This window comes from Macrotis lagotis, chromosome 1, assembly GCF_037893015.1.
Source record: "Macrotis lagotis isolate mMagLag1 chromosome 1, bilby.v1.9.chrom.fasta, whole genome shotgun sequence".
Taxonomy (NCBI): domain Eukaryota; kingdom Metazoa; phylum Chordata; class Mammalia; order Peramelemorphia; family Peramelidae; genus Macrotis; species Macrotis lagotis.
The window spans coordinates 155,378,852-155,398,197 of NC_133658.1; the positions used below are offsets into that span (position 1 = coordinate 155,378,852).

General features: G+C 41.8%; 2 protein-coding genes across 7 annotated transcripts in view; one reads left to right on the forward strand and one right to left on the reverse strand.

Moving 5' to 3' along the window:
* INTS9 (integrator complex subunit 9) overlaps positions 1 to 7,055 on the forward strand; it is a 123,439-nt gene extending 116,384 nt beyond the window's left edge. For 3 of the 4 annotated variants that reach the window (XM_074209191.1, XM_074209189.1, XM_074209190.1), the window contains 2 exons: positions 925 to 1,062; positions 2,849 to 3,647. In XM_074209191.1, coding sequence (XP_074065292.1) covers positions 925 to 1,062; positions 2,849 to 3,025 — 315 coding nt within the window. In that variant the 3' untranslated portion in view covers positions 3,026 to 3,647. Of the gene's footprint in view, positions 1 to 924; positions 1,063 to 2,848; positions 3,648 to 4,292 lie in introns of those variants that run through there. The other variant, XR_012473267.1, reaches the window with a different exon arrangement.
* Positions 105 to 19,346, reverse strand: part of EXTL3 (exostosin like glycosyltransferase 3) — a 72,355-nt gene continuing 53,113 nt past the window's right edge. For 2 of the 3 annotated variants that reach the window (XM_074209188.1, XM_074209187.1), the window contains one exon: positions 3,943 to 19,343. In XM_074209188.1, the coding sequence (XP_074065289.1) occupies positions 19,134 to 19,343 (210 nt within the window). In that variant the 3' untranslated portion in view covers positions 3,943 to 19,133. Of the gene's footprint in view, positions 19,344 to 19,346 lie in introns of all 3 variants that reach the window. The other variant, XR_012473266.1, reaches the window with a different exon arrangement.

A 19,346-nucleotide genomic window follows, 5' to 3' on the forward strand; every position in this document is an offset into this window, starting at 1 on the left:
CCAGCCAACAAACCAGTATTGCTAGGCAAAGCACTGTTTTTGGCATAAAGGAAAATATTTCACAGATCTGTAATTTTATCTGTGAGTATTCCCTTCACCAGTACAAATCAGAACTGCTCTAGAGGTTTTGATTGTCATTTATCAGGGTTATGGTTATGGCCAAGAAATTAACTTTCCTCTGACCAACCTGATGAGAGGTCTTAATGAGAGATATTCCATAACAACTGAAGCTCTTGTAGGGAAGATGAGATTTGCACAGTTAAAACGATTCCATAGTCCTTGAAGAAAGAGACATAAAAGTCTGAGGCAAATAAGTCATTGTGCTCTCTCTCCATTTCTCTTTGGTAACCAGGTTGACTCCAAAGATCCTTCAAACAAGGTCACAGCTTGGGGGAGTACTAGGGGGAAAACCCTCTTTGACAATTGGCTGATATTGTCAACCAGCTTTAAGAGCTTAGGGCCAGTTCTAGATAGAGGATCTATTACTACTAGCACTTATGTAACACTCTGAAGTTTGCAGACACTTAATAATTACCTAGCTGTGTGGTCTTGGGCAAGTCATTTAACCCCATTGCCTTACAATGTTGAGTTCAAATCCTGCTTTGCATATTTAATGCATCTATGAATCTGGCCAAGTCTTTACAGTTTCTGTTCCCTTTTCAGTAAACTGAGGAGGATAAAAGCATATATCTTACAAGGTTATCATGAGGATCAACTGAGATAAAAGACACAAAGCACCCAACTTTCCTGACTCTACATATAGCAAGTCACCCAATCTACCCTCGCTGCTATGGGTTGTAGAGGCAATTGCTTTTTCTAGTCAAGTTAAGATCAAGGGACCTTGCCAAATGTAAATTAGCCTTTACTGTCAACATGGGAAGCTATTATTCTGCTAGTGAGAACTGGATTATTTTGATGTTCTAGGCACCTCCTAGACCCATCCAGCCCCCAGCCAGCAAGAAGAGGAAGCGAGTGAGTGATGATATTCCAGACTGTAAACTTCTGAAGCCCCTCCTGAGTGGCTCCATCCCTGTGGATCAATTTGTTCAGACTTTAGAGAAGGTAAGAGACTAGCTTTACCTAGAATAAATAAAGGACCATTGCTGCTCTTCTTTGGGTTCTCTCTTTTTTTCATTGTTTTAAGAACTTTATGTTGACAACTTTCAGCCTATCAACATTCTCTCCCAGTGCTTATTCAGTAACTTCTACTTAGGACATTGATTTCAAAGGTTCTCTAAGCCCATCTACAACAACCTCCAGCTCTTTAAAATTATTCACTTATACAGGAATAATGAGGGAAAGGAGAGGGGAGGAAAAGGAGGAGTTGAAAGAGAGAAAGCATCTAAATGAATATATTTATCAAGTATCTATTATGTACCTAGCACTTGGGGAAATAATATACCTAGCAAAATGTTGGCCAAAGAAGGGCATTTGGGTTTGGATAGTTACATGGCTGGTGAACAAGACCCTAGAGAGTAGACTGACACACTCCTTCCAAGAATGATGACAAAACTGATGTGGTTGTGGTTCCAGAGTTGGAAATCATGGTAGACAAGGATATGCCATGTTGTCCACTGGCCAGTAGGAAGTGAAATATGACTGGAGCCTGGTGAGGAACTCATCCATCAGAACGGGGGTGGCTAGGTGGCACAGCAGATAGAGCACTGGCCCTGGAGTCAGGAGTACCTGAGTTCAAATCTGGCCTCAGACACTTAATAATTACCTAGCTGCGTGACCTTGGGCAAGCCACTTAACCCCATTGCAAAAAAAAACAACAAAACCCAGGATAGAAATTTCAGAGATCTTCATCCTTATCACTGTAAGGGACCCAAGGGATGAAATAATTGGCCCAGGATCATACAAGTTGTAAGTGGTAGAACCAGGATTCTTAGCCAGGCCCTTTGACTTCACTTTCCCTTTTTTCCAGTGCTTTACATTGTATTAGCATGAATGAGTCTTTGAATCCTGTCAGAGAAATGTGTTTTCTTTCTCTCTTCTTCCATTTATCATCACAAGGGTTATATATTATTATCTAAAACCCATGAATGAGAATACTCTTGCAGAGCAGTAAAGAATGCTGGGAACCCATTAACTCCTCTGGACCTCCCCTTAAGACAGACTCACTTGATCCAGAGTCATTACTTTACCCTTACAAAGGCAGCGATGCTTTCCTGAAGTCTTCAGGAGGACCAATTCCTCAAAATGGGACTGTGATCAAGTCTGGGCACACACTTATGGCTGAAGGGACAATAAGAGTAGTCAGGTTGGAGTTCCAGACGCCATGACACCAGACACAACTGTCTTCTTTGTTCACTTCGAACACATAGAGTCAGAAGCTTTTCCTCTGTTGAACCAGGCCTTCAGCAGATTTTTTTTTCTTTGAATTTCACCAGTTTTTGAAGCCTCTTTCAAAATATATTAACATGGACTTGATTCCAAGTATCAGTAAGGTGAAAGGACAGTTGTGGGAAATGTGGGGTTTAGGGGTTAGGAGACCTGGATTCAAATCCTGGCTTTGGCATTTCCTGCCTCTCTGATCACAGACAAGTTTAGAATAGGACTAGCTGTCTCTGACTTCTCTTCACTTCTGTAAAATGTAATGAAATTTATCCTGGAATTCAGAACTGTTCTGATGCAAGCAAACCCTAAAACATTTTATAAATGAATTATTTTTTCCAGATATTAAGATAGACTCAGATTGAAAATTTCAAATAAAAAAATACTAGAAAAGCTGATTTTTAAATTTTCCTCATAATAAGCCAAGTGGAAATAGCATCATTTTTATGACATTCAGTGGCTATTTTCCAAGTTCAGAAGATTCACCAGTCTCTTCTTTGATTCTTGACAGCATGGCTTCAGTGACGTGAAAGTGGAAGACACAGCTAAAGGACACATTGTTCTCCTCCAGGAGGCCGAGACCCTTATCCAGATTGAAGAAGATTCAACTCATATCATCTGTGACAATGATGAAATGCTTAGGGTTCGGCTTCGGGACCTTGTGCTCAAATTCTTACAGAAATTCTAAATTAATTCTAAATTGCACTGTTACTTCTAAGGTCACTCACAGCTCTAGGATGTTATGAAAACTCAAGTCATTTCTTGCTTGGTGAGTCAACAATATGACTTCCAGCTTAAGGTAAGCTGAGAAAGCAAGTGGTGACTAGTCATGGAGAATCCCTGATCCTAAGCCACTTAAGAAGGTCCTGTTTTATTCTTGTATTTGAACTTGACTTGAATACTGAGAGAAAAATACTCTGGGTGTAATGTGTAAAAGTCGATCTCCATGTTATTTCATCACTGCTTCAGAGAGATATCTATGGTTAAATTTTAGAATTTTCTTTCCAGTTTCGGTCTCCAAATATAAGGCAACAGGTTGTTCATTGATTGTAGTGATCAGTAGCAAAGGAAATTCTTTGGTTTGGTGGAAAGGTAAGGTGTCTAATCTGACTTTTGTTTAAAAAAGGTTTTACCTATCTGAGTAAGGGAAAACTAGTCTGTTTGGCATGATCTTTGCTTCCTTTATTGCCTTTTCCCAGAGAACTGTAACAAAAGATGGCTTTTTTCAAAGAAAGAGCAAGATTAAACTACATCAGTCTTTCTTATTTTTAAGAGATCTTGTAAATAAAAGGTAGTTATTTTTACCAAAATATACTGTATATATTGTTGTTCTGTTATTTCATGTCCAGTTCTTCATGACCCCATTTGAGATTTTCTTGTTAAAATTCCTGGAGTGGTTTACCATTTCTTTCTTCAACTCATGTGACAGATGTGGAAATTGAGACAGTCTTAAGTGACTTCATAGGCTAACACAACAGTAATTGTCTGAGGCAGGATTTGTATTCAGCTCTTCCTGACTCCAGGCCTGGCACTCTCTCCACACCATGTAGCTGTTGTACATAAATATTTGGTATTCATTTGATCTGTCTCAGACGATTCCTACAGTTTTAGGATAGAAATGAGGCTTTCACAAAAGAAATTAAGCCAGTGATGCTTGAAGCAATGAGTATTATATAGATGTTTTGATTCGCACAAAAGAACCAAACATGAAATACCCTGGAATCAGCCAAGCCTGTGATGATTTTAAAACCATAGGCGTGTGGGGAAAGAAAGCAAAAGGAGCTGACAATGGTCTTGTATAGACAATGCCCCTAGATGTGACCCAGCCTGGTTTGCAAGCTGGCCTGTGGATGGGATAGCCGGCATTCTCTCTCCATCCTTAGGCAGCTTGCTGACTCAGATGTGTATCATCCACATAGTAAATACTTAACAAATACCATTTCATTTATTCACAGGTTTTTATAAGAAGGGAGAAAATTCTTCCTCAGATACTTCTGAATGGTTTCCAGCTCTGGTGTCAGAGGGATAATGCTAGGATTTGCTGGTAAACTCCTGCCATACCAGATGCATGGAGCATGGACTCTTCCACAATCCACATATCCATATGGAAATTTCCAGAAAAGGGGAAAGGCAGGTACAGAGCAGGGGCAACTCCCACAAGAAAGGTTGAATCCAAAAAAAAAGTCTGGAGACTAGCCTAGTATCTAATAGAAAATGTCACATTTTATGATTTAAAATAGGGAAAGAGAGTTAAGGTAAAATTATGTGAAGAGTAATATTTTGGTGTCTATATGTTAAGACACAGAACTCAGTTACATAGAAACTCATCATACACATTTAGTTCTACAAATAATTATACTTCTATGGCCTTTCTATTTCCTTTTATAGTTTTAATTGGAAATTAAAACTGAGCCAGAAACAACCCTCTAGTAAAACTATTAATGTCTCTTTCAGCTACCAGATTGTATTTTCCTCCTTGTTTCAGTTTAATTCAGTTCAGCTAGCATTTATGAAATACCTGTGTGCTAGGATTTTACTAGGTTCTGGAATGAAACAAAAACAGTCTTACATTCTACCAGGGGAAGAATAACAATGTATTTAATAAATAAATATAAAAAATGCAAAGTACATGCAATTCTGTTATATCAGGACCCATGCATTCCCAAACAGCACGGCTCTGAGCAAGATGGCACAATAGAAACCACAGAACTTATGGGGGAATGGAATGCCCTGAAACACATTTAAAAAAAAAAGAGATAGGAACTTAATAAAAACAGTAGCATAGCTTTATACATGTAGAATAATTAACCAAGTATTACAACAGTAGCAGCTATGTCTGTGGCATTAGGCTATTCAGCAAATCAAGAATGCTGACACATCATGCCTTGGGGCAGGAAGCTGCAGTGGAAAAAGATGGGATGGGGTGGACACCCCTTCTCTACTCCCACTTCTACTGTACCAGAAGATGGACAAAAGTAACGGCACTTTACCTGGGCAAAGACCTGAAGTTTTCTTCTGTAAGTGAATGTTAGAAGAATTGGAGTTTGTGAGTTGTTATGAAGTGATACAACTTTCTGCATTCTCATTGTTTTGGGGGAAGAAATCATTTAGAAGCTAATTGGAACTTTCCGTGCTTAAAAAATGTTTCCTAATATAGATATTACCATTGGAATAAATTTGATTTTGAAATATGCATTATTGAATTGACTTATAACTGCAATATTATTTGAAATGTGGAAGGACACAAAATGGCTTCAATTAGAGGGAATGACCAACCCCAAAGAGTAAACACTAGCATGGCTCAGGAGAAAAATGGACTCAAGTCAGGGACACTGAAGAACTAATGGATCCAGAGGAAAGATGGGAATATACTTTTCCTCCCCCCTGCCATTGTCACTCAACAGCTTTTACTCCTTTGGAGTTTGTTTCCTCTTCCCTCCTCTCACAAAGAGGTCAGGACCCAGTTCAGTCTTCTCTCCAACCCTTTGTTGTTCGTCCTTTGTACTTTTTGAGGACCGGTGATGTAAAAATGTTGGGAACAAGGTACAGTTGTTCAGATGTGACTGTTGATCAGTCCAATACCACAGGTTGGGCTCAAATACTTTGAGCATTTGGGATGGATATGTCTCTAGATTGACATGTTAATGCAATTATGCTTTGCTCCTAGAGCACAGCACCTTCTGGGCAGTCCTGGGCTGGTATCAGAGAGACCCAGAGAATGTCCTCGTACTGCTTCCTCTGACTTCTATTGTAAGCACTTGCCTTGTGCGACTTCTCCATAAAATAGTTTCAGATAAACATAACATGTAACATTTGGGCTATGTGGTCAGCCCACCAGAGCTGTGCTCTCTGCCAGGAGAGAGTTTGAATTCTTGGCAGTTCAAGAGAGAACCTTAGTGTCTGATATCCTTCTCTCTTTTTATCCTGTCTCGCTTCAAAATTGTGTCTTCCAACCACTGCCTCCTCAAGGCCACACTCTTCCCTTATTATCTTTCCCTTCTGATATCTCTCATCCCTTTTCCTTCCTATCTCCCTATTGGATAAGATATATTTCTGTATTAAATTTTGTGTCTGTGTGTGTGTGTTTATTCTCTCTGAATCACTTACATACCTTTATGTGAGAAATTGGCCTTATTTTTACCTCTCCCTTCCCACTTTTTCAAGTGCATCCCTCATTCTCACCCCTTTTTGGAAATCATCCCAATATAATTGACTAACAACTGTGCCCTCTATCTGCCTGAATATTGAAAAAGTTCCTAGGAGTTACATGCATTTTCTTTCCATATGGGAATGTAAACAATTTAATTCCATTGAATTTCTTGTGATTAGTCAGTCATTCGTGTTTAACCTTTTTAAGTTTCTCTCAACCCCTTCAGTTTGAAAGTTTGAAAGTCCACCTTTAGCTTTTTCAACTGGAATACTTGAAAATCCTTTATTTCACTGAATACTGATTTTTTCCCTGAATTATTATACTCTTTTGTTGGGGTAGGTTATTCTTGGTTATATTCCTAGTTTCTTTGTTTTCTGGAATATCATATTCCACATGCTCCATCCCTTTAACTAAGAAGCTACTAAATATTATGTCATCCTGATTGTGACTCCATGATACTTGAATTGTTTCTTCTTGCCTGCTTGAAATATTTTCTTCTTGATCTGGGAGCTATAGAATTTGGCCAAAATATTCTTGATAGTCTTCATTTTGGGATTTCTTTCAAGAGATAATCAGTGGATTCTTTCAATTTCTGTTGACCTTCTGGATCTAAGATATTAGATGCAGTTTTCCTTGATAATTTTTTTAAATATGTCTAGATTTCTTTTATCATGGCAATCAGGGAGTCTTAATAATTCTTAAATCTCCCCATGATCCGTTTTCCCAGGTCATTTTTTTAAAATAATTCACTTTTTCTTCTGTTTTTAATTCTCTTGACTTGGTTTTATAATTTCTTGATGTCTGATTCTACTTGCCCAGTTCTGGTTTTTAAGGAGTTCTTTTCCTCAATGAATTTTTGTACCTCATTTTCCATTTTTTTTTTCTGATTTTGACTTTTTTTTTTTTGGTTTTTACAAGGCAATGGGGTTAAGAGACTTGCTCAAGGTCACACATCTAGTAAGAATCAGGTCCTCCTCACTCCAAGACCAGTGCCCTAGCCACTGTGCCAACTAGTTGCCCCTATTCTGCTTTTTTAAGGAGTTCATTTCTTCAGTATTTTTCTGTGCCTCCTTTACAAAACTATTAATGTTCTTTCATCATTTTCTTGCATCACTCTCATTTCTTTTCCCCATTTTTCCTCTACTACTCTTATCTCATTAATTCTTCCAATAATTCTTGCCACCCTTGGGGCCAGCCTTTTTCTTTGCAACTTTGCTTATTATGACTACTTTCAGATTGTTATCTTCATCTAACTATTTCTTGGCCCTCCCTGACACCATACTAACTTTTTATTGTCAAATTCCTTTTTCTCATCATTGTTCTTTATTTTTCCTGCCTTTTCTTCACTTTGAACTTTATGTTGAAGTCGAACCCTGTGCTCCTGGAGTGGGGAGGTACCATGCCAACTTCAGACTTTTTCTTGCTACTGTTTTCAGAGCTACTGGGCATCAGCCAGTTTTCAATGTTTCCAAGGCAATGTGGTGGTCCTGGGAGAGGTATGGTCACTACTCTCCTGGTCTGCAAACTGGTGAACCCAGGAAAGGTTGATGCTCCCCTGAAGTCACACTTGTTAGCAATCCTTGGCTCTGGAACTATGACGGGCCCCTCCTCCCTCTTTAACCCCAGTGGTGTTACCAGTCAGCATCAGCTGCACCTACCTAGTACCATAAAGGTCCCCTGTAATCTCTTTCTGACTAGTTATCCAACCCCCTTATCATCTCTGAGCTGAGAGCCCTTGAAACTGTGCTGCTGCTACTAACATGACTATCTCTAATGCCCATCACTGGCATTCTGCCACTCTTGGAGACTGTGCCCAGTCTGGTGTACAGACCTCTCCTCTGGACCTCCTGAGTTGTCTTAGGTTGGAAAAAATGTTTCCCCCTTTTTGTTGGCTCTACCACTCCAAAATTTAGTTTGAGGTATTATTTTAAAGTTGATTAGAGAGAAATGTTGAGATAACCCTCAGCACATCTACTAAAATCTTTAACCCAAATCACAAATTCTATTTAGATCATCCCTGACAAATAGTCATCCAACTTAGCTGGAAGACTCCCAGTAATTATGGAAGTTACTGTCTGCTAAAGGCAGTCCATTCCTTTGGACCACTTAATTTTTTTTTCTCATTTTGAGCCTTCCCTATAGCATCTAGTCATAGTTTCCTCCTTTTTGTCCCCATTATTCTTCCATCCCTCCAAACCTTCAGAAAAATTAAAAAGGAGTCTCTCACAAAAGGTTTGTAGCCAGTGGTGTATTATATTTGAAATAGCTTAGTTTGAGATGACTTAAAATAGATAAAAGTAGGTATTGCTCAGCTTAATAACTGTCTACCTTCTAACTTAGAAGAAAAAAGATTATCTTAGCCTGTATGTTACTGTGAATCAAAAAGAGAAGTGATGAAATAAAACCTGGATTTGGATTTATTTGAATGGAAAAATAGCACTTGGTTCATTTTTCAATAAATGTTTTTTTTTAAATTACTACTATATGGGGAAATTATCAAGGTAAGTAATAAAAGCCCCTGCTCTGATCTTTATATAGCTAAAATACAAATTTAAACATGGTCAATGAACAAAAGGCAAAAAAGGGATGAGATTTCTCCTAACTTAGGGACCAAGGAAGATTTTAAGGACATGAGGTGGTACTTACACTGAAAGATGGATGTGAATTGATTGATGTCTATAGGAGGAGGGCTTTTCAGACCCTGGGAGCAAATGTTTTCAGGTGTGCCTGTTAATCCCAAGCCCAAGGAAGAGCACTTTGATTTTTGTAAAAAGAGCAAATACTCAGCATCCTCATAGAAAGACTCCCTCCCTGTCACTACTCCAGAGTCAGCTATCTGGGTCTAAGTTGGCTATTTGTCCATAAGAATCATCCAATCTGGCTTTCTTAATCACTGTCACAAAAATCTCAAACTTGGAAGACACCAGAGACCAATAGCTTTTGCCTAGAATACCTACAATTATGGGGAACCTACTACCTTCCTAATTTATTCATTCAACTTCAGAATAGCTCTAGTAGGTTGATTTCCTCATCCCTCAACATCAAGCTGAAATTTGCCTCTTCCAACATCTTCCCATTGTTTCTAGTGCAACCTTCTTAGGTCAAGCAGAACAGATGTTGCCTTTTTCAAATATTTAATAACAGTTACCTTGTTCCCCTTAAATTTTCTTCAGGCTAAACTTTATTTTGAGTCCAGGAAACACACATCCAGTGCTTATAATACTATTGCTATTATAATTAACAAAGTGAGAGAGAAGGGATAGTCTGCAGCATGTTGTTGAACAGAACTAGCCTTTCTGAAGACTGTCTGAGGATCTGTTTCTTCTGAAGGTCAAAATGAAGGCTCAGAGAGAGGCTCTTAGATTTTAAAGGGACTGGAGCAATGGCGGGTCAGATATAATTAAAAAACTAGGAATAATCTAATAATAAAATGATGGGAAAGGTTACCAGTCCAGAGAGTTTGGGAAGGAAAGGGATGTACCACTGCCTCCTTCCTGAGCCGGATTTACCTGGTTATCGAATTCTCTTTGTTCAGATAGGAGGCGTGGGAGGAGGCACTGCATTCAGTTCTCCGAGGACTGGCACTAGAGGGCACCCTGTGCTATAACCACAGTAAATCAACAGTTCCTGGGATTATTCTGAGGCTCTAGAACTTCAATAGGCATCAAAAAACTTCTAACTTGGCAGTGGGGACCAGAGGGAGTAACTTCAAGCTTGGCTACAAGTAAAAAGTGTTAAAAGTAGTACTGCTGCCCAGGTTCTTTCCAGACTCAACTGGCTAACTTGGCTGTGCCCTCCCCTAACAAACCATTGCCACCTCTCATTTCCTTGCCTTTGCACAGGCTGCTGCACCTCCCCTCAACAACCTAAAGGCACCATCCCCCATGAGGCCTTTCCTGACCACCTTAAGTTATTAGTACTTCTCCCCAAAAACCAATACTCTGCATTTGCTTGATTTGTTGAAAAGCCTCATTTCCCTAGGAGAATCACAAGCTGGCAACACAGGAAGGATTTAATAAAATCGCTCACTCATCTGAATCAAGAACATAGAATGTTTAATTTTTGCTCAGTGCCTGCAGCTAGCATCATGTTTGGTAGACCTGCCTCTAATAAATGCTTGCTTAATTGAATAGAGCTGCTGCTTCCCAAGGCCCCCAATGATCCACAAGCCTGACACCCAAAACAGATGGCCACTCTGCCCAGTCTTGATGATCACCTGGCCCAACCCTTCATTGATTAAATTAGTCCTCCTTACTAAACTCCAACCCCAACTTCATCAACCCAACCAGAGCCCCTGGTACCAATCTTCATTCGCATTTGGCAAGAGCCAAGTGAAGTACAGGGGCCAAACCCAATATGACCCTGATCATAGAGCTTCTTCACTGGGTTTGTGATGATCTCTGCTTCAGTAGAGTTTTCTAGTTCACTACATATTTTAATACTATTCTCAGTTCCTGATGAGCTCCCTCAGAGACCTTTAAGGGCTCCCCACTGCCTTCCAAATCAAGACAAGTCTAATGAGCTTGGTCCATAATGCTTTCTACAGTCTGGCCCAACTAATTGCCCAACCTCATCTTGTATTCTCTTTCACTGCCCCAAACAGACTACTCAATATATCTCCAACAAATCCATTTTTCTACCATTTTTTTAATTTCAGTTTCTGTGCTTGAAATCCAGAGGGAAACTCATTCCCTACCTTAGAAACACTTTTATATCTCGAACTGCAATATGCCTCTCTTCTACCCTCTAGTTTTAGTCCTGACCTCTGAGGTTACCATCTTCGACTTCGGGAAATTATAATTTAGAGCTGGAAGGGACCTTTGAAAGGCAGGATGGCCTGGTGTATAGAATGTTGGCCATGGACTCAAGTTTCCTCATCTGTAGAATGGGAATTCTACTACCTCTGGTACCACCCTCCCAGCCTAAATGGAATAATGGATGTGAAGCTCTTTGTGAACCTTAAAGATAAAACCGTCAGGCAGTGGCCCCTACTACTTTTAGCTGTTCTCAGAAAACTTGTTTTCTATCCAATTTACTCCTTGTTCATTGTTTTACTGACTTTTGAAAACTAAGTTTTAACTAATGAAATAGTGGTATTACTTTCTAATTCATATTAGAATATGTTTCATCCACCCTGAGAGAAAGGAAACAGCATGTAACAGGCAAATCAAGCCACTGAGTGACTACCATCGCCCCTCAGACCGAGACACACAGCCCAGGGCCCTGAATTCAAGAACCTTGCAAACAGTGACATTCCCCCATTCCAGACCCCACAGTTATCACTGAAGGGAGCTATCACTGTGGAGATGAGGCCTTCTTATCACCACCAGCAACAACTGCTGACCAAATGCCACAAGTGGGCAGATAAGCCCCAGAACCCTGGGAGTGGCAGCAACATCCTCACCCCCACCCCCAGACCACTGATCTTTCTCCCAGTCTAGTTCTCATACTATCAGAGGAAGTAACTAATGCAATAAATGGGTCAGTCCACCCCACCCCCAACCACCAACTAACTGCCAGTCACAACAGATGAGGCACCCTGAGAGAGGCTAGGCCAAACTGCCACCCCTCCAAGGACCCTGATCCCAAGAAACTTGGGAATGGCAACATTTCTAGCTATCCTGTGAAGCAGCCCCTGTGAGATACAACCCGGCAGCTGCTCCTCCAACTAAGCTAACAAAGACCCGGGGCCCCTGAAGTCCTTTGCACTATTAAATGCTTCAACATCAAAAACCATCTGCTAAGGACCAAGGGACATTGCTGTCTGAGATGCCACAGAAACCTTCCATGTGTTGTCCCCTTCGTGACAATATGAGAGCTGGGTCTGCCTTCTGTTTAATTGTATCCCCCCAGGTTTAGCCACGGTGCTTCACACTTAATAAATGGGTTTTTTTTTCATCCATTCATTCATTCATTCGTAAGACATTTCCCCTTTCAGCTAGTTTTGTTGATAGGGGCAAATAGGGGCAGTTGTGAAATACTGAAGGGAAAAAAGCAGCTTCACAGAGACTTAATCAGAATAAAGGTGGCTTCTGGATCTCATTTCCCTGACATGAGGAATTTAATGGTAACATTCGGAAGCTGCGATCCCTAGAACTAGCTGTATAACTTTGGGACAAATGCATATTAAATCCAGATGGCAGGAAAGTGAATTCTGGTTTAGCACCATGAGAGAGAAATATCTTTTCACCAGAGACTCTGCTTTGAGCAAGCAGAGGAGCCCTTGACAGATCTCAGAAGAAAATGAAGGTGCTAATGTGGCCAATCAATTTGGGAACCCCTGACCTGAGCAGGAGTAAAGACTAGAGCAAATAACCAGTCCAGAGGGTTGCCTCTCTACATACAAAATGGTGTTTTCTTCATAGCCTATTTATTTTAGGGTCATTTATGACCCCTTGATTTCCTTCTAGATACTTCTGTCTAGTTAGGCCTTCCCACAATCAACTATTTTCTAGAAACCTACAATTTTTATCATCTTGCAATTGACCATACTGAAATACTCATCTTTTCTTTTTGAGATGGACCTGACCCAGTAAATAGGTCCATGGGCCCCAAAAGCTTACTATATAAAGGTGACTTCCCTTCATTACACAAAAGTAGGGATGGGGTGCTGTAATCAATAAGGAATAAATTCAACAGAAGCACCATGTCAGTCATGTAAAGATGCAATCGGCATGTAACAAGATTGAATGTGAGCAGTCTCACATGACTGATCCAGAGATGGGTCGATTTTGTTGAAATCCTCCTGATTAAAAGCAGAGATTAGACTATCCCCAGTCCTGGTAATATAATACACAAAGTGTGGGTACCAAGCATGAATTAGGGATCCTGACCCAAGGAGTCAAAGTGGCCCCCAGATGGATCCTCCAAGTCCTATCCTAGTGCCTCCTGGAGTTGGCAGTGGGACTGGCTAGGAGCAGAAGAGCTTGTCAGACCAAGGCTGGCTAACAATTTTGTCCTGCTGTTGTTCAGTCGTTGAGTCGTGTCCGACTTTTTGTGACCCCGTGGACCAGAAAAAAACTCATGGCCAACACTGGTCCATTTTTCTGTCAAAGATACTACAGTGGTTTGCCATTTTCTTCTCAAGTGAATTAAGACAGGGGCGGCTAGGTGGCATAGTGGATAAAGCACCGGCCCTGAACTCAGGAGTACCTGTGTTCAAATCCGGTCTCAGACACTTAATAATTACCTAGCTGTGTGGCCTTGGGCGGGCCACTTAACCCCATTTGCCTTGCAAAAACCTTTAAAAAAAAAAGAAGTGAATTAAGACAAAGGTTAGGGGCAGCTAGGTGGTGCAATAGATAGAGCACTGGCCCTGGAGTGAGGAGAACCTGAGCTCAAATTTTACCTCAGACACTTAATTATCTAGTTGTGTGACCTTAGACAAGTCACTTAACCCCACTGCCCTGCCAAAAAAAAATAAAGTTAAAGCGACAGCTAGGTGGTGCAGTGAATGGAGCGCCAGCCTTGGGAGTCAGAAGGACCTTTCAGTCTCACACTTTAATTACTGAGTGATGTTGGCAAGTCTTAATCCCATTGCCTCACCAAGATAAAAAAAGTGAAAAGGTCCATTCAAGCTTGGGTCTTCATGACTTCAGGCCCAGCATTCTTATCACCCAAGGGTGGAGTGCAAACTTATCCATGGATTTTGGCAAAGCATTTGCCAGTCTCATGCATGGATAGTGTTGGTCCAAGAGTCAGGAAGACAAGTCAAATCTGGCCTCAAAAACTAGCACCTCACATGACTCAGTTCCCTTATCTGTAAAATGGGGGTAACATTAAAAGTTGTTGCCAGGATCAAATGAAACATTTGTAAAGTCCTTCACATAGGATCTGGCAGGCAATAGGTACTTGTTAAAAGTTTATTCCCTTCCCCTTCCTTGTCACACAGTAGCCCTAAAGAAATGTTTGTTCCCAAGACCAACAATATCTCTGTGGTAAATGTGTCAAGTGTGAAGTGTATGTGGCAGCTTAGGGGTGGGGTCACCAAGCCCTTTTCAGGGCTGCTTAGCCACCTTTGATGTCCACCCAGCTCTCAACTCTCACCTACAAGCCCCAAGAAGCTCCAGCTTGCAGAGTATCCATGCCCCAGTAAAACTACCCAGACAGACGGGCCCAACCGCGTGCAGTCATGAAGAGGCCCACTCAGCGAGCTAGAGAGATGTCTACTCCAAGCAGGGGAAGACTGGTCCCAATGAAACGGGAGCGCATGGAGCTTGGTCAGACAGAGAAGACAAGAAGATGGCACTGCATCCTGGGCCATCGCCAGTCATCTTGACTTTTGTCTTGCCTCCCCAACTCAGAAAGAGACTAACAACTTTGCTGCCTCATTTAAATCCAATTTACACACAAGTCAAGGTATCACCCATGATGTCACTGATCTCCTTTAAACACAAAGACCAAAGATCAAATTTTAATCTTTGCATTAAACTCTTGATGTCACTCTGTATTACTCAGTTTGTATGCTTGTGAGGCCTCTGTCAACGTGCAAGTTTTCTAGCAGAGAACCCCAAGGATCTGTTCTTGACCCTAAGTTGTTCATCATTTTTATCAGCTTTAAATGGACTTAGCCAAAGGCATAGGAGACACTGCTTCTGACCAAGAAGTGAGCAAGAATTACTAACCGAATCCCAGGGGCTATGTTTACTGGCTAAAAGGTGGTGGGAAATGTGGAAAGTTTACTATTAAGCCCTGACCAGAGAATTATAGGATCACATATTCAAAGCTTGATGGGGCCTCAGTGATCATCTTACTTAGTTTAGCCCTTAATTTTACAAATGAGGAAACAGAGTCCAAGCGCATTAAAGTAACTTTCCCAAGGAAGGTCACAGACAACAGAGGTTTGGTCTGAACCTGAGTCCTCTGACTCCAAATACATCCTACTCTCCACTCTACCATGCCCATTATTCAATCTCAGGTTTTTTTTCCCCCTTTAATCCCTTCCACAAATAACTACAAACCAATCATCAGTGTCTTTACTTCAGGCTTTTTCTTCTGCCTTGATGCCTGGCCTCTGATGTCCCCAAAAGGAACTTTGTCATCTGCAAGTATTACTGGAAGACATCCTGGAGTTCACTGTAAATAAGTACATTTATACAAAGTTGTCATAATGGCCACAACAATAATTTCAAACTCAAATGGTTCCTTTGTAAACACCATTGTGTCTCCACACACACTTTAATGTGCCCCCCAAACTCTTATTCCTATTATTAAAACTGAAATCTCAGGAAGAGAAGGGATGACCCCTGGCCTCATAAGTGGCTAAACCCAGCTCATTTCTTCCACTTGGCCAACCTCCCTAATGACTGCCTAATGCCAGACCTACAAGTTTTTAGAAGTGAACCATACAGGATATAGTTCTAAGTTGGAAAGTTTGCAATCTTGTCCCTAGTTCTTCTCTCCATTAATGAGCTAGGACCAATCATTCATTTTTCTTCTCAGGATTTGCCTCTTGTGGCAGACCCCAAGAATGAAGACTTATTTTTTCTCTTCTGAGGAAAATCATACACAATTGCCAGACTACTTGAATTAAATTCTCCATTTATTTTGTCCTCTTACAAAATCCAACATAGGATCATTGTGCTCATGATTGTGGAGGGGTGTGTGTGTGGAAAAGGGGTCTCCCCTCTTCATTTCAAAGAGTCATCTCAAACCAGGAGCAGCTCCTGGAGCAGTGGTACCATGAGTGTCATGGGGAGTCAGACCAGAAAAAAGGACCATACCACCCTCCTTAACTGTTCCTTCACATGAGGCTCAGTGAGTAGTCCATGGATGAAGTCCTGACCAGACAGGATGGAGAATCTCTACAAGGAGAAAGAAAAGCATAGAATGGCACTGTGAGCACTTGGGGAGGGGACTGAAGGAGGACCACAGCCCAGGGTGGGCCACTCACACAAAGTGAGAAGCAAACTCACCAGTGAAATACTAAAGGTAAACTTTCTAGGCACCTGTAGCACAGGCCAGGTGTCAAAACAAATCTGTACCATTACTTGAGTAGGAGAGCCAAGGAAAATCATACCATGAGAGGTTCAGATGCTTCTTTTGTTCAGGCAAGATGGATTCATGGGTAGAAGCAAATGATATTTAGCTGTCCCTGGGAGTAAATGGAATTTGGGCCACCGAGTTTTTAATCCTAATAAACACTTCAACCTTTGACTCTTTGCAAAAGGATACATTACTCTTTGAAGTCTGAAACAATCCAAGATGCCGATGTTGTCCTTGGTCAGTTAATGGAACCCTTCATGCTCAGTGGACCTTTTTGGATTTGGACATCTGTCCCTGGCTTTCCTCTGACTTGACATTCCTGTCCCCTTGATTCCATCCTCTCCCCCATCGCCCAAAAGGACATCAACAAAAATTCTCATGGCAGCCACAACGCCCTTGGCCTACTAGGGCTGCCCATGGATTCTGGGTATGGTATTTTGTGACCTGTCAAAATGGATGTCTCTCTTAAAGGTAACCCTATTGGACTGGGAAATTCCCTGTTATAAACCAATGCACAAGCCTTTCACATGTAAAAGAAAAGAAGTAGCAGCCACATATCACACAATTCAAAATGCCACATTCTCTGACTTTCCCAAGGCAGGAAAGGCCATAACTACAAGGATTAAAGTAGAAATCAGGGAAAGAGGAACTGAGGAGTTTAGAAGAGAAGGATTACAGCTGACATCAATCCTTGCTGGGCTGTCCAGAGAGACTCCCAAAGTTCATTTGTATGTGATTTTGTTGAGATGACAAAGGCAAGACAAGAGGTGCTGGGGGTCAACCTTTGGAGGGAAGCACTGAAATCCTAGGAGCATCCCTGACAGATGATTGGCATTCAAAGGCACTGGTCCCCAGCTGCCTGAAACCAAGGCAGCTCAAAGCCTATGTGGGGAGGCTACAGATGGAGAGAGAGAGGGAGAGATAGACAGCAAGAGAGAGACAGAGAGAGACAGAGAGAGACAGAGACAGAGAGAGACAGAGCAACAGAAAGAGAGAAACAAGGAGAGAAAGAGAGAGAGAGCAAGCCCCAGTTTCAGGAAGATCCTTCAGGAGGTTACAGCAAGTACAGATAGAGAGCAGTGAAGAGACTCAATGGAAACAACAGAGAGCATTGGGGAACAAATTTAAGGCGTGTGCATGATGGAGGGTGGAGCCAATTCAAGTTTCCTGTTCAGCTGCCATGGGCCATGTGGCTTAGGTCTGGATATAGTGTTACATATAATAAATTGAGTCCCTAAGAAATTGTGCCCAGCTCCCGACCCACTCAGACAGTGTTATTTCAGGCTTAGCCCAGGTTTGGACTTGAGGGCCGGTGGTAGTAATGTGGTTCTACATCACTACTTTGGAAAACCTGAGGAAGAGAGGGAGGGAGGTCAGATCAGTTATAAGGCAGCCCATGGGATCTCAAACTGATCCAAAATGTTCCCCATTCCATCTTAAGAGTTCTTCCAAGCTTCAAGGGCCCTAGAACTGGCTTGGTCTCCTTCAGAGTCTATAGAATACAAATTATTTAAATACCCTAAGGCCAGTTAATCAACAATCCATTCCAAGGAAAGGAAGACCAATTTCACCAGGATATTAGTCCCACTTCTCATTGTGGGACCCCCGGCCAGCAGGGGTATAGAAAGGAGGCCTGCTACTCAGGCTAACTGAGCCCCTAAAAACCCCTTCAGATGCAACCAGCAGCTGAAATGACCAATTTTCCCTTTCTCTCATCCAAGGATGCAAGACTGCAGGTGGCTCTGAAGGCAATGGACAACGGTCAAATGAAAAGAGTTCTAGATGCTGAGGCAGGAGAAAGATGTTGGGGAGGATCAGCTCAAATGGAACACAGGCCACTGTCCCTCCCCGGGTTCAGTCTTTGCTTAAAAAGCAGAAAGGGAGAAGGGGAGCATGGGATGGACCTGGGCATGGACTGTGAGAGGAGAATCCCATTTCCTAACTTGGTTCAACACAGATGTCCCTAGGAAATGAGGGAGAATGCCCAAGGTGGGGAAGGAGGACATGAGGTTGGGAACCAACCCCATCCAAGTTAAGAAGAGGAGGTCTCTTGAAGCCTGCAACTTCTCACGCAGTGAGACAGGCAAAAAATTCAGTCCCCAAAGATATATCCATATGTATATGTGTGAGTGCATGTGTCTATGTGCAAACATACACACATACATACATATACATATGTATGTATGTATGTGTGTATACATGTGTGTGTGTGTATACACACACACACACAAATGTATATAAAAGCCTTGGGAGGCAAACCTGAAACACTTTCTTTTTAAATAATAATAATAATCGTCATTGCTATTATTATTATTGTCATAAAAACCACAAACCAGTTGTCCTGGGCTAATGTACTCAGTGAGTGACTATCCCAAGTCTCCATGGTCCTTAGTGTGAGCTACTGACTATCTTGTGGGTAGAACCCTGGCATCTCTTGACCAAAGCTCTTGCAGGGAGAAGCCCAGAATTTTCATGTGCCAGGACAAGGCTGGCATCCAGACTGAAGGCAGGTGTTCCCTTTCACTCTTGTTGGCCCTGTTCCCCTGCAGTGGCCAGCCTGGACCACCCAGCTGGTGGATGTCCACAAAGCTTGCTAACCTTCCGGCCCAAGGGTGCCACTCCCTTACTCCACAGGATCTGATCACCAAACCCCAAGGTGCCTCTAAATGAACTTGAAGCACTTGGTCTTGTCATGGGGGAGGCGAGTCTTGAAGAGCACGGAGTCCACCCTAAACTGAGTGTACAGCAGGGGCATGTAGCCATACACCTTGACAAAAAAGTTGATACACTTGTGCCGTTCATGGAAATGAGAGTCATCATGAGATAACGCCTGGGGGCAGCCCGGGCATCGGAAAGTCCATCGGGAAGTCACCTG